The 15,762-nt window shown below is 49.0% G+C and overlaps 1 protein-coding gene across 1 annotated transcript; it reads right to left on the bottom strand.

The window, feature by feature from the left end:
* Positions 1 to 2,545: 2,545 nt before the first annotated feature.
* Positions 2,546 to 4,073, bottom strand: LOC123076867 (peroxidase 12). The gene is made up of 2 exons (XM_044499013.1): positions 3,701 to 4,073; positions 2,546 to 3,605 (listed from the first exon to the last, which is right to left on the bottom strand). The coding sequence occupies exons 1-2, from the start codon at positions 3,923 to 3,925 to the stop codon at positions 2,817 to 2,819; spliced, it is 1,014 nt and encodes a 337-aa protein (XP_044354948.1). The 5' UTR covers positions 3,926 to 4,073; the 3' UTR covers positions 2,546 to 2,816.
* Between the last annotated feature and the right edge of the window lie 11,689 nt (positions 4,074 to 15,762).

The raw sequence follows: 15,762 nt of genomic DNA, 5'->3' as shown, positions 1-15,762 counted from the left end.
GTGCGCAGGTTCCACTATATTCTCCTAGAGATTAAGCTTGAGCAGGGACTAGTAACCGTCTTAGACTCGAGACGAAAAGATCCCCAGGAGTATGCAGACATGACTGAAATGCTCGAGAAGTAAGTTAAATCGATCATTATCGCACCATATATATCGGCAACTTTGTTCATTTCCTGATATCAAGTAATTTTTTTCTTTGTCTGGTAGGGTTTGGACAAAATTCACCTCAAAAGCTCCGGGACTGCCGAATAAGCTATAATTTAGACACCCGAAAGTAAGTACTACTAGCATGTTCCGCGCATCTCCTAGTGATTCAAGTGCTAGTTTCATCAATACCATTTATAGCATGCTTGCTTATCAGTTTGTTTGACCTCTATTTTTTTGTAAAGTAGTTGTGGCAGGAAGCCGGGAATAATTACTGTGGATACTATATTTGCGAGTCCATCCGCCACACGACCTGTGAGTGGGGCTACTCTGACAAACAATATGAAGTGTGTAAATAATAATATTCACAATTTTATTTTATTACCATCATTTGTGTTGAGTTTCATTTATTCACATATATATGTATTGACCCCCTTCTTCAAATTAGATATTTCGGATGCGGGATGAACTCCTACCACCAGATCGTATGCGAGCAATTCAAGAGGAATTGGCGGCATTCTTTCTTGACCACGTGATCGATAAAGACGGAGAATACCATGTGGACCCTGAGTTCATATATAATTAGGAGATTATATTGTAAGAGATAATTATATTGTACTCCCTCCGTTCCAGAATATAAGGTGTATTGGTTTCCGTGCAAGAAGACCATTTGAATGTTTGACCAAGATTATAGAATAAAATAACAACATCTGCAATACCTAGTAGATAAAATATGAAACTACTTTTCATGGTGGATCAAATGATACAAATTTTGAATTGTGAATGTTGATATATTTTTTCTAAAAACTTGGTCAAACTTGCACTCGTTTGACTTTTCAAAAAACAAATACACCTTATACAAAGGAACGGAGGGAGTATATATGTAGCCAGTAGCGTCGGATAGATATACGAGAACTTGTTGTTCGACCAATCTCTCGGAGAAGGAGAGGTGGTCGATATCACTTCTCTCTGTATGCATATGTTCATGACGATCTTCTGTTTCCTTCATTTGCTTACTAGCTAGTGTGTCGAGTCCTCTCTATACGTATAGTACGTAGCGTCGACCAAGCACAGAGATAAGAGAGGACACTTCTCTCTATTAATTAGCTAGCTAACACAATATATGAAACACCTAAATTAACCCCCCAAAACCCCTAAACCACTCCCTTTAAAAAAACAAAAACCTCATCTCCTGCCAGCTGCTGACGCGTGGACGCCTATTGGTCCCGGTTGGTGCCACCAACCGGGACCAAAGGGCCTCCTGCCTGGGCTCACCGCACCGGCCACGTGGAGGCCCATCTGTCCCGGTTCATGTAAGAACCAGGACTAAAGGCCTAGGGCATTAGTAACGACACTTTAGTCCCGGTTCAACAACCGGGACAAATGACCCTTACGAACCGGGACAAATTGCCCTTTTTCTACTAGTGGTATGTTGTTGCTACCTTTAGTGGTGTCGTATGAACATCGACTACATGACACTTCACCATATTTTCGGCCTAAGGGAAGACATTATGGAGTAATAAGTAGATTATGGGTTGCTAGAGTGATAGAAGTTTAAACCCTAATTTATGCGTTATTTCATAAGTGGCTGATTTGGATCCACATGTTAGATTTATCTTAATTGTTCTTTCGTAGTTGCAGATGCTTGCGAGAGGGGGTAATCATAAGTGGGTTGCTTGTTCAAGTAAGAACAACACCTTAGCACTGGTCCATCCGCATATCAAATTATCAAAGTAACGAACTCGAATCAACTCAACATGATGAACATGACTAGACGGAAATTTCCATGTGTCCTCGGGAGCGCTTTGCTTTATATAAGAGTACTTTCAGGCCCATCCTTCGCTACAAAAAGGAATGGGCTATCCTGTTGCACACTTGCTACTTTTGTTACTTGTCACTTGTTACGAATTACATTGCTACAATACTATCTACCACTGTTACTTACAGCACCTGCAAAGAATATCTTGCTGGAAACAGCTTATCATTTTTTTCGCTCCTCGTTGGGTTCGACACTGTTACTTATCGAAAGGACTACGATTAATCCCCTATACTTGTGTGTCGTCGGAGGTCATCTCTCCAGAGGCCGCCTCGTGGTGGCTAGCCACCAGCTCGTAGGAGGCATGCGACGGGGGTGCGAGGTGGGCTGATTGCTTTTTTATTTTGTGAATAAGGACGTCTTTGTGAAATCCAGGGAGGTGTATGTCAATTCTGTAAATAATTAAGGACTGGGTATTTTTTTTTGCAAATGAAGTCCGTGATGATTTCTTGCAATTAACTCCGGAGTAGTTAAGATGGCATGTTTTGGTAGCAGTACTGGTCTGGTGCTGTCTGCGTTGACGACCATCATACAGCACCACCCTCCCAGACAGAGGTGACATGCACAGCTTGTCGAAGACAGTACTATCTTGAAATGAAAATATGACATTACGGATGTTGGAAATCTGAAAAAGACATGACGAAGATCTTACAAGGGTGTCCCAAAACTAGGAACCTCGATCAATCCTATGCTAGGAAGCAAGTGAACCGACCGCTCATTATTAACTAACTAGGAGTAGTACTAGCTAGGCAGCACAAGCACAAGACGCACACACCAACATAAGCCACCGCGCGTTCGCGTGCGTATACGCACGGACACGGTTAGCTGAGGAACGCTACGTTGCATGGAACATGTCTTACATGTCGGCCGTGAACCCCTGGTCGGCGGCGGTGGCGGCCTCGATGCGGGGGGGCTTCCCTGCGACGGTGCAGTCGGCCCGGACCTCGCCCTGCAGCTTGCTGGTGATCACACCCATCTCGGTCATCTTGGTCATCGACTTGCCGAACTCGATGAAGAAGGCTGTCTGGTTCTTGGAGAAGGCGAGGGCGAGGTTCTTGGTGAGCGGGTGGTCGATGAGCGACTGGTCGGACAGGAACATCCCCTTCTTCTGGGTCAGGCCCACGTAGTACTTGTTGTCGAAGACGTGCGGCGTGAGGACGTCGAGGTCTTGCGTGGTTGTTGCCGTGGGTTTGGTGCATTTCTCCTGTAGCTGCTTGGCGAGCTGGGGATCCATGGAATGGGTGCCCCGGGGTGGGATGACCCCGCAGTGGGCCACACCGAAGGTGTGCGCGCCGGAGAGGGAAACCAGGTCATCGGCGCTGAGTTTGCGGGCCTTGAAGGCCTCGATGTGCCTGTCCGCGCCGTCGAAGGGCGAGGGCAGGTCCTTAACCCTATCTGGCGCCGGGGCGAACGAGTCAAGCCGGCCCAGGTCGACGTTGAAACGGGGACCGCCGGCCTTGAACAGCGCGTCGCGGGTAGCGAGCACGGTAACGTCGGCGCATGAGACCACCCGACCGCAGGCAGCTTGGGCCTCGCGGTGGATGCGATCGATGAGGTCCAGAGCCACGCGGCGGAGAGTCCCGTTGGCTCCGCCGGGGATCTGCTCGGTGCCGCGGCCTTTGATGAGCACCGACGCGTCGCAGCCCTGCAACGTTAAAGTAGCAATGCAAAAACGTCTTATATTATGGGACGGAGGGAGTAGTAGACAGTATTTCTCATCCATGTAATGCAGAAACCTACCTGCGTAAAGCAGTCGTGGAAGAGGACGCGCAGGAGGGCGGGAGCGACACCTTGGTCTTTGTTGAAGGTCGCCGTCACTTGGGCGTTCACGATTTGCTCCAGCCCTGGGCAGGTCGTCTTGTAGAAGCCAGGGGACAGACCCGGGACGGCTGCCCCTGAGAGGGACGACTGCACTGCGCAGACCAAGGCCACGACGGCCACGGCCGCAGCTGCTCTGGGCGCCATTGCTGTAGCTCAGCTTCTTCTTGTACCTAGTAGTACAAGAGGGGATGGGAGGGGCGTGTGGGTTGCACAATATGCCTACTAAACCCTTGTTATTTATACACGGCTAATGACCTGATCCATACTGCTGACTAGTCCTACCTAAGCTCAATGTGATCCACGCCCACGCCACAGGCAGGGTGGAGAGATTTATTTATAATTTAAGAACAAGAGCTACAAAACGGGAACATCAGGCATGTGCAATTCGCATCGACCAAGGTCTGAAAATTCAAAGATACGCTACATCTGCACGATAGATTCTACCTACTTGTTTAACTTGATTCGGCATCATTTACGGATCATGCTAGCTGCGGCATCGATCCAATTAGCAAGTTGGATGTACTTAACCATGGACAGAGTGGGGGAGCCATGTGGCCACACCTTTTTTTTCAAGAGTACGCCAATAGCGTACCTTAGCTTTATAGAAGAGAGAAAGATATTTACAAGAGCATTACAGATTGCAGGCGTCGCCCTCGGCACGCCTACCCACCCCTACTCCGAAAACCCTAGCTGACTACTCACTATCCGTTTGCACTCCTCTCTCTCTGGCGATCGCCCAAAGGTGTCGCTCTCTAAGTATGATCCGAACTGTGCCTTGTTCGTTACATGTATCGTTCCTACCAAATACTCTCCCGTTCCTCTGCTTCCAAATACACCAACACACCAACATGACAAAGGAGTCAAACTCCTTGCGTTGCGCCTTCTCCACCCGCTTCCTAGATCTGACCCACCAATCCTGCAAGGAGTCCTGTCCCGTAGGCAGCATCGATAAGCTCCACCCCACAACCAGGAAACACTGGTGCCAAACCTGCCTGGCAAACACGCATTGCATCAACATGTGTTCCACCGTGTCCTCCTCTTGCTCACATAGATAGCAAGGCGAGGTCGTGTCCTGCAACCCATGGCGCGCACGCCGATCTGGCGTCCAGAGTCTATGCAAGATGGCCAACCAGATGAATATTTTGCAGCCCAACGGCGCCCAGCACTTCCAAATCGCTGCAGCCGCCTGGAATTTGATACCACCTTCACACATCATATGATAAGCCGAGGCAGCCGAGTAGTTCCCAGAGCGGTTCCAAGCCCAGACTGGCCTGTCTTCCTCATCTTGCCGCAAGTGGACCTCGATCAGAATGTCCCAGAGCTTGATGAATTGAGCGAGGCCATCCGTGTCTAGCTCGCCTGAGATGTCATTCGTCCAGGCATGCATGAACATCCCCTCACACAGTAATCTTCTGTTGGCCACCTGTGTCCGAACCTTCGCCGTGAGTAAGGGTGCAATCTCCTTAACCGTGCATCCACCATCCACCTGTCTTTTCAGAACAAGATTTTCGATCCATCTCCAATGGACCAGCTCACCAAGCTCGTAAACGCCTCCTGCGTCTGCTTGTCGATCATCGCACTCAGCCCCTGCCACGGTCTTGACTCATCAGTTCACTTAAGCCATTCCCATCTCAATCTAAGAGCTATGCCTTGCTTGTGCAGATCGATAACTCCCAGCCCGCCAAGCTGTTTAGGTCTACACACCCTCTGCCAAGCCACAGCGCACTTCCCTCCGTGAATCTCCTCCGATCCGGCCCAGAAAAATGCTCGGCAACCTTTGTTCGCCCTCATTACTTGATTCACTAAGATGAGCCTGCCCGGCCGAGTCACCATCCCCCGCTGCCAGCCAGGTAGAATTCGTAGGGCCGCATCAACGATCGGTTGCCAATCTGATCTTAAGAGATTCTTGATGCTGAGCTGCAGCCCTAGATACTTGCACGGAAACTTATCAATCTTCCACGGCAATATGTTCCTCAGCCTTTCCTCATCCCCCTCATCTCCTCTGATCAGAATGGCAGAGGATTTCACGAAGTTGACCATCAACCCAGATGCCTCGCCAAACATACTAAGAGCCTCCGTGACAAACTCCAGATCAGATCTCGTAGGCTTGATAAATAGGACCACATCGTCGGCGTACAAGGACAGACGTTGAAGTGGACCACAACCATTGATCTTCGACAGAATCTGATCATCATGTGCTTTCCTTACAATCGCAGTGAGCACATCCATGGCAATCACAAAAAGGAACGGCGAAAGCGAGTCCCCCTGCCTCAGGCCGCACGCGTGTGAGAATTTCTTGCCAGCGCATCCGTTAACCACCACTCTAGACGTAGCCGTGGAGAGTAACACTGCCACCCAAGATAACCATCTCTCCGAGAATCCCTTCGCTCTCAACACCTCGAAAAGAAAAGGCCATGATAGCGAATCGAACGCTCGTGAGATGTCAAGTTTGAGCATGGCCCCCTTAACCTTCCTCTTGTGCAGTCATCTAGCCATCTGTCTCACCAACAGGAAGTTATCGTGTATATTCCGCCCCTTGATGAATGCCGACTGGTTAATGATAACAAGCTCCGGCATGCGTCTACTAAGCCTCGACGCCAGCAACTTAGAAGCGAGTTTTGGGGCACTGTGTAACAGACAAATCGGCCTAAAATCCTTGATCCTGCAAGCTTCCGGCGATTTCGGAATGAGAGTGATAAGCGCCTGATTGAGAAGACCAAAGCCATGGCCATTATTCAGAAATAGCTTATTCATCGCCGCGATCACATCCTTTTTGACGATCTCCCATGCCTTCTGGAAAAATATCCCAATAAATCCATTGGGCCCTGGTGCCTTCTACGATGGCATCTCCTTAATCACCGCCCAGATTTCCTCTTCCTCGAACACAAGATCCTGCTCGGACAGGTCTAGTCTTGGAATGTTCAAGAACTCAAGATCTAACGAGTGCTCCCTCGCCCTGTCTTTCCCAAGCAACTCCTGGTAAGCCTCAAAGAACGCCTCCTCTTTGCCCTGCTGGTCCGTAATGACCTGCCCCTCCACCGACAGCGCTGGTATGAAATTCTTCGCCTTCCTTCCATTGGCAATCAGGTGGAATAACGCGGTGTTGGCGTCGCCTTCTTGCAGCCATCTGATACGCGACCGCTGTCGCGCGATAGTTCTCTCGAGCGACGCCAACCCTAGCACCAGATGCTTAAGAGAAGCCCTGAGCCATCTTTCTCCCTCCGTCAGCTGCCTGGATTCCTGTGCAACATCAAACCTTAGGATTACCAGATTGGCACACACGATTTGCAGCTTAATGTTGCCAACTCTGCGATGTCCCCAGGCCGTGAGGAACTTGGCCGTGTTCCTTAGTAGCACATCCAGTCGATGGAAAGGATCGGTAATTCCTTCATCACACACCCAGGCCTCTTTGACCGCCTCCAGAAAGCCCTCAAGCTTGACCCAGAATAGCTCGAACCGAAATCATCTCTTCGGATGCAAGTGTTCTTCTAGCGCAAGGAAAAGAGGGCAATGATCTGACGCCGAGGTGGACATGGCTTGTAGGAGGCAGTCCGGGTGGTCCATCTCCCAATCCACCGACACAAAGACCCTGTCAATCTTGGTCAAGGTTGGCTCCTCCCTCTCACTACTCCAGGTGAACCTCCGACCATGCAAGAACAATTATTTGAGAGCATTATCATCAATGAATCTCTTAAATTTGCCCATAATTCTCCGGTCAATCCTGTTGTTGCTCTTGTCAGCCGCATGCAAAATCAAGTTGAAATCCCCGATGACTAGCCACGGCCCCGGGCAAAGCGTGCGCCTCTCCGCAAGGTCTTCCAGGAAGGTTATTTTCTGGGCATCGGACTGTGGCCCATAGACTACCGACATCCACCAAGTGGGTCCCTCCCACGGTGACACAAAACCCGTGAGGAAGTTTGTGTCAAACGCGAAGTTAGAAAGTTGCACCTTGGACGAGTCCCAACCCACAATGATGCCCCCCTAGTCTCCGAAGCAGGGAGGTAAGCAAAACCATCGTAAGATGGACCTATACATTGCAACATGGTGAACTGATCCACCCTCTCCAGTTTGGACTCCAAAATACAAATGATAGCGACGCGCACCGTATCCACAAACTCCCTAAGCGTCTTCCTCTTAGCCGGGCCGTTGAGCCCTCTCACGTTCCAACACACCAACTCCACGGCTATGTATGACATCGTAGTGAATGGCCTCCGGATCACCACAAACTAGCCTAAATGACCACCCATGCCGTCTGCTCCATCTCTCCTGCCAGGTTGGTGGGGACAATCTTTCCGAAGATAGCCGCGATCACCCGGAGTTGTTGTTCCTGGACCGGCGAATCGAACATGTCCCTGAGCTGACCTAGCACATCCTCCATGACCGCCAGGTCGTCGCTCACAATCCCAAGTGCTTTGAGCAGCACAGACTCCGCAACCGTTGTCCTCGTCTTCTTATTGTTACCGCCCGTCCCGGTCGAGTGGGTCGTGCGCCTAGGCATGAACGGGCCTTGCCCCGCATGCACCCCTCGCAGACCCTCGATCTCCTTCAGAAGCGGAGGTGCCAGTTTCTTCAGCAGCCCTGCACAGAACGATTTGATATTGCCCAAGGCAGCCACCTCTTTGTCCGTCAGCTTCTCGACCGGACCTAGCATCGTACGTGGGCTGCCATGCAGCACCAGTTCGTTTCCCACCCTCTGTGGGTCCCTCTGTGCATGCACCATCGACGTAGTCCCCTCCATGCCCTCTGCCTGTGTCAGATCCAAGGCGTCCGGTTGGTCTCCCAGTCCACCTTTGTCGCATCCCACCAACTCTGTCTCCGTGCCAATCAGCTCTGTGACCGGGGCCCATCCTTCCGAAAGCTGATCTGACCGAGGTATGGCGGACTCCGGGTCCAAGATCTCCTGTGGCGAGGACAAAGTAGCCTCCGCCTGGCTGTCCGTGACCACCGCGCGATCCGGCCGTAATGGATCCAGTGGTCCGGACAAGAGAGTCGAAGCCACCTGACCTGCTCCTTGTGGGTCCGTGTTGGTCGGCCTCTCCTGGCCCGCCCCCGTCACCATAGCCTGTCCATCCTCCTTATCATCCTCCTGCACCAACCACGTCTCGCCTGCGGTCCTCTGCCTGAACTCCTCGGCCACCGGGCTGGTCTCCCTGACCCTCTCAACTGCCAACTGCTTGTCTTTCTCTGCGCGTGGCGCTCCCTGATACGCCGCCCCGGTCTCTGCAGCTGTCTCCATCCGAGTGGGCAGCCCGTCCTTTACCACCATTGGCTCGTTCAAATTCAGTGTGGTCTTCCCCACGTCCTCCGCCTGACCAGCCGCGCTCGTCATCCTAGTCGCTGCGGGCCCCAGATTCATGTGCGGAAGCCTCCAATCTGAGGGCCCCACTCTCCCTTCCAACACCGCCCTGTAGGACCGGCCGGCACCCCCCGCGCCGCCGCCCGCCGACGGCGGTGGCCGGCGTCCCGCCCCCCTGTAGTCTCGAATGCCCCGCGACCAAGGCTGTGTCGGGGAACGTAGCAGAAATTCAAAATTTTCTACGCATCACCAAGATCAATCTATGGAGTAATCTAGCAACGAGGGGAAGGGGAGTGCATCTACATACCATTGTAGATCGCTAAGCGGAAGCGTTGCAAGAACGCGGATGAAGGAGTCGTACTCGTAGCGATTCAGATCGCGGTTGATTCCGATCTAAGCGCCGAACCACGGCGCCTCCGCGTTCAACACACGTGCAGCCCGGTGACGTCTCCCACGCCTTGATCCAGCAAGGAGAGAGGGAGAGGTTGGGGAAGACTCCGTCCAGCAGCAGCACAACGGCATGGTGGTGATGGAGGATCGTGGCACTCCAGCAGGGCTTCGCCAAGCACTACGAGAGACGAGGAGGGAGAATGGTAGGGCTGCGCCAAGAGAGAGATGTTCTCATGTCTATGGCAGCCCCAAAACCCCCACTATATATAGGGGAGGGGGAGGGGCTGCGTCCCCATCTAGGGTTCCCCCCAAAGGGGTGCGGCGTGCCCTAGATGGGACTTGGAGGGGCGGCCAAAGGGGGAGAGAGGGGGGGGGGGCGCACCACTAGGTGGGCCTTAGGCCCATCTGAGCCTAGGGTTTCCCCCTTCCCCCCCTTCCCTGCGCCTTGAGCCCCTTGTGGGAGGCGCACCAGCCACCTAGGGGCTGGTCCCTTCCCACACTTGGCCCACGCATCCCTCTGGGGCCGGTGGCCCCACCTGGTGGACCCCCGGGACCCTCCCGGTGGTCCCGGTACGTTACCGATAGCACCCGAAACTTTTCCGGTGACCAAAACAGGACTTCACATATATAAATCTTTACCTCCGGACCATTCCGGAACTCCTCGTGATGTCCGGGATCTCATCCGGGACTCCGAACAACATTCGGTAACCACGTATATCTATTCCCTATAACCCTAGCGTCATCGAACCTGAAGTGTGTAGTGTTGGGGAACGTAGCAGAAATTCAAAATTTTCCTACGTGTCACCAAGATCGATCTAGGAGATGCTAGCAACGAGAGGGGAGGAGTGCATCTACATACCCTTGTAGATCGCGAGCGGAAGCATTCAAGAGAACGGGGTTGATGGAGTCGTATTCGTCGTGATCCAAATCACCGATGATCCTAGCGCCGAACGGACGTCACCTACGCGTTCAACACACGTACGGAGCGGGGACGTCTCCTCCTTCTTGATCCAGCAAGGGGGGAGGAGAAGTTGATGGAGATCCAGTAGCACGACGGCGTGGTGGTGGAAGTAGCGGGATCCCGGCAGGGCTTCGCCAAGCGCAAGCGGGGAGGAAGAGGTGTCACGGGAGGGAGGGAGGCGCCAGGGCTTGGGGTCCTGCTCCCATGCGCCTCCCCACTATATATAGGGGTGGAGGGGGCTGGTTTCTTGCCCTCCAAGTCCATTGGGGCGTTGGCAAAGGTGGGGGCAAGAAATCCCATCATTTCCCTTCCCCACCGATTGTTATCCCCCTTTTTTAGGGATCTTGATCTTATCCCTTCGGGATATGATCTTATTCCTTCTAAGGTGGGATCTTGGTGCGCCTTGACCAGGGGTGTGGGGCCTTGCCCCCACTACCCACGTTCATGTGGGTCCCCCCATGCAGGTGGGCCCACTTCGGAACCTTCTAGAACCTTCCCGGTACAATACCGAAAAATCCCGAACATTTTCCGGTGGCCAAAATAGGACTTCCCATATATAAATCTTTACGTCCGGACCATTCCGGAACTCCTCGTGACGTCCGGGATCTCATCCGGGACTCCGAACGACTTTCGGATTTCCGCATACTAATATCTCTACAACCCTAGCTTCATCGAACCTTAAGTGTGTAGACCCTACGGGTTCGGGAGACATGCAGACATGACCGAGATGACTCTCCGGTCAATAACCAACAGCGGGATCTGGATACCCATGTTGGCTCCCACATGTTCCACGATGATCTCATCGGATGAACCACGATGTTGAGGATTCAATCAATCCCGTATACAATTCCCTTTGTCAATCGGTACGTTACTTGCCCGAGATTCGATCGTCGGTATCCCAATACCTTGTTCAATCTCGTTACCGGCAAGTCACTTTACTCGTACCGTAATGCATGATCCCGTGACCAAACACTTGGTCACATTGAGCTCATTATGATGATGCATTACCGAGTGGGCCCAGAGATACCTCTCCGTCATACGGAGTGACAAATCCCAGTCTCGATTCGTGCCAACCCAACAGACACTTTCGGAGATACCTGTAGTGCACCTTTATAGCCACCCAGTTACGTTGTGACGTTTGGTACACCCAAAGCATTCCTACGGTATCCGGGAGTTGCACAATCTCATGGTCTAAGGAAATGATACTTGACATTAGAAAAGCTCTAGCAAACGAACTACACGATCTTGTGCTATGCTTAGGATTGGGTCTTGTCATCACATCATTCTCCTAATGATGTGATCCCGTTATCAATGACATCCAATGTCCATGGTCAGGAAACCATAACCATCTATTGATCAACGAGCTAGTCAACTAGAGGCTTACTAGGGACATGTTGTGGTCTATGTATTCACACATGTATTACGGTTTCCAGTTAATACAATTATAGCATGAACAACAGACAATTATCATGAACAAGGAAATACAATAATAACCATTTTATTATTGCCTCTAAGGCATATTTCCAACTGTCTCCCACTTGCACTAGAGTCAATAATCTAGTTCACATCACCATGTGATTAACACTGAAAGTTCACTAGAGTCAATAATCTAGTCCACATCACCATGTGATTAACACTCAATGAGTTCTAGGGTTTGATCATGTTATGCTTACGAGAGAGATTTTAGTCAACGGGTCTGCAACATTCAGATCCGTGTGTGCTTTACAAATCTCTATGTCATCTTGTAGATGTAGCTACCACGCGCTACTTGGAGCTATTCCAAATAACTGCTCTACTATACGAATCCGGTTTACTACTCAGAGTCATCCGGATTAGTGTCAAAGTTTGCATCAACGTAACCCTTTACGACGAACTGTTTTACCACCTCCATAATCGAGAAAATTCCTTAGTCCACTAGATACTAAGGATAAGTTCGACCGCTGTCATGTGATCCATTCCCGGATCACTATTGTACCCCTTGACTAACTCATGGCAAGGCACACTTCAGGTGCGGTACACAGCATAGCATACTGTAGAGCCTACATCTAAAGCATAGGGGACGACGTTCGTCCTTTCTCTCTCTTCTGTCGTGGTCAGGTCTTGAGTCTTACTCAATACTCACACCTTGTAACACAGCCAAGAACTCCTTCTTTGCTGATCTATTTTGAACTCCTTCAAAATCTTGTCACAGTATGTATTCATTTGAAAGTACTATTAAGCGTTTTTGATCTATCCTTATAGATCTTGATGCTCAATGTTCAAGTAGCTTAATCCAGGTTTTCCATTGAAAAACACTTTTCAAATTACCCTGTATGCTTTCCAGAAATTCTACGTCATTTCTGATCAACAATATGTTAACAACATATACTCATCAAAAATTCTATAGTGCTCCCACTCACTTCTTTGGAAATACAAGTTTCTCATAAACTTTGTAAAACCCAAAATCTTTGATCATCTCATCAAAGCGTACATTCCAACTCCGAGATGCTTACTCCAATCCTTAGAAGGATTGCTGGAGCTTTGCATACTTGTTAGCATCTTTCAGGATTGACAAAACCTTCTGGTTGTATCACATACAACCTTTCCTCAAGAAAATCGTCGAGGAAACAATGTTTTGACATCCTATCTGCAAGATTTCATAAATAATGCAGTAACTGCTAATATAATTCCAACAGACTCTTAGCATCGCTACGAGTGAGAAAATCTCATCGTAGTCAACTCCTTGAACTTGTCGGAAAACATCTTAACGACAAGTCGAGCTTTCTTAATGGTGACACTTACCATCATTGTCTGTCTTCCTTTTAAAATCCATCTGCACCCAACAGCCTTACGACCATCAAGTAGTTCTTCCAAAGTCTACACTTTGTTTTTATACATGGATCCTCTCTCGGATTTTATGGCCTCGAGCCATTCGTCGGAATCCGGGCCCACCATCGCTTCTCCATAGCTCGTAGGTTCATTGTTGTCTAGCAACATGACTTCCAAGACAGGATTACGTACCACTCTGAAGTAGTACGCATCCTTGTTGTCCTACGAGGTTTGGTAGCGACTTGATCCGAAGTTTCATGATCACTATCATAAGCTTCCACTTCAATTGGTGTAGGTGCCACAGGAACAACTTCCTATGCCCTGCTACACACTAGTTGAAGTCATGGTTCAATAACCTCATCAAGTCTCCATCCTCCCACTCAATTCTTTCGAGAGAAAATTTTCCTCGAGAAAGGACCCGTTTCTAGAAACAATCACTTTTGCTTCCAGATCTGAAATAGGAGGTATACCCAACTATTTTGGGTATTCTATGAAGATGCATTTATCCGCTTTGGGTTCGAGCTATCAGCCTGAAACTTTTTCACATATGCGTCGTAGCCCCGAACTTTTAAGAAACGACAGCTTAGGTTTCTCTAAACCATAGTTCATATGGTGTCGTCTCAACAGAATTGCGTGGTGCCCTATTTAAAGTGAATGCGGTTGTCTCTAGTGCCTAACCCATAAACGATAGTGTAATTTGATAAGAGACATCATGATATGCACCATATCCAATAGGGTGCAGTTATGATGTTCGGACACACCATCACACTATGGTGTTCCAGGCGGTATTAGTTGTGAAACAATTTCTACAATTTCTTAATTGTGTGCCAAACTCGTAACTCAGATATTCATCTCTATGATCATATCACAGACATTTTATCCTCTTGTCACGACGATCTTCAACTTCACTCTGAAATTACTTGAACCTTTCAATAATTCAGACTTGTGTTTCATCAAGTAAATATACTCAGCATCTACTGAAATCATCTGTGAAGTAAGAACATAACGATATCCACTGCATGCCTCAGCACTCATTGGACTGCACACATCAAATGTATTACTTCCAACAAGTTGCTCTCTTGTTCCATCTCACTGAAAACGAGGCCTTTCAGTCATCTTGCCCATGTGGTATGATTTGCATGTCTCAAGTGATTCAAAATCAAGTGAGTCCAAACGATCCATCTGTATGGAGTTTCTTCATGCATATATACCAATAGACATGGTTCGCATGTCTCAAACTTTTCAAAAACGAGTGAGTCCAATGATCCATCAACATGGAGCTTCTTCATGCGTTTTATCCCAATATGACTCAAATAGCAGTGCCACAAGTATGTGGTACTATCATTACAATCTTATATCTTTTGGCATGAACATGTGTATCACTACGATCGAGATTCAATAAACCATTCATTTTAGGTGCAAGACCATTGAAGGTATTATTCAAATAGACATAGTAACCATTATTCTCCTTTAATGAATAACCGTATTGCGATAAACATAATCCAATCACGTCTATGCTCAACGCAAACACCAAATAATAATTATTCAGGTTTAACCCCAATCTCGATGGTAGAGGGAGCATGCGATGCTTGATCACATCAACCTTGGAAACACTTCCAGCACATATCGTCATCTCACCTTTAGCTAGTCTCCGTTTATTCCGCAGCTTTTATTTCGAGTTAGTAACACTTAGCAACCGAACCGGTATCTAATACCCTGGTGCTACTAGGAGTACTAGTAAAGTACACATTAATATAATGTATATCCAATATACTTCTGTCGACCTTGCCAGCCTTCTCATCTACGAAGTATCTAGGGTAGTTCTGCTTCAGTGACCGTTCCCCTCATTTCAGAAGCACTTAGTCTCGGGTTTGGGTTTAACCTTGGGTTTCTTCACTAGAGCAGCAACTGATTTGCCGTTTCATAAAGTATCCCTTCTTGCCCTTGCCCTTCTAGAAACTAGTGGTTTTACTAACCATCAACAATTGATGCTCCTTCTTGATTTCTACTTTCGCGGTGTCAAACATCGCGAGTTGCTCAAGGATCATCATGTCTATCCCTGATATGTTATAGTTCATCACGAAGCTCTAATAGCTTGGTGGCAGTGACTATGGAGAACCATCACTATCTCATCTGGAAGATTAACTCCCACTCGATTCAAGTGATTGTAGTACTCAGACAATCTGAGCACATGCTCAACGATTGAGCTTTTCTCCCTTAGTTTGCAGACTTAAGAAACTTGTTAGAGGTCTCATACCTCTTGACGTGGGCACTAGTCTGAAATCCCAATTTCAGTCTTTGGAACATCTCATATGTTCTGCGACGTTTCAAAAACGTCTTTGGCGCCACAATTTTAAACCATTAGCATCACACACTGAACTATCACGTAGTCATCAAAACGTGTATGTCAGATGTTTCGCGACATCTACAGACGACGCTCGAGGTTCAGCACACCGAGCGGTGCATTAAGGACATAAGCCTTCTGTGCAGCAATGAGGACAATCCTCAGTTTACGGACCCAGTCCG

The sequence above is a fragment of the Triticum aestivum genome, chromosome 3D, assembly GCF_018294505.1.
Source record: "Triticum aestivum cultivar Chinese Spring chromosome 3D, IWGSC CS RefSeq v2.1, whole genome shotgun sequence".
Lineage (NCBI taxonomy): Eukaryota > Viridiplantae > Streptophyta > Magnoliopsida > Poales > Poaceae > Triticum > Triticum aestivum.
This window is presented reverse-complemented; position numbering and strand designations above follow the sequence as displayed.

Excerpts from the sequence above, each read along its gene's own strand:
- LOC123076867 (XM_044499013.1), bottom strand. The coding sequence starts at position 3,925 with ATGGCGCCCAGAGCAGCTGCGGCCGTGGCCGTCGTGGCCTTGGTCTGC. Across the intron at positions 3,606-3,700 it reads TCCACGACTGCTTTACGCAG|GGCTGCGACGCGTCGGTGCT; the intron begins GTAGGTTTCTGC and ends TTAACGTTGCAG.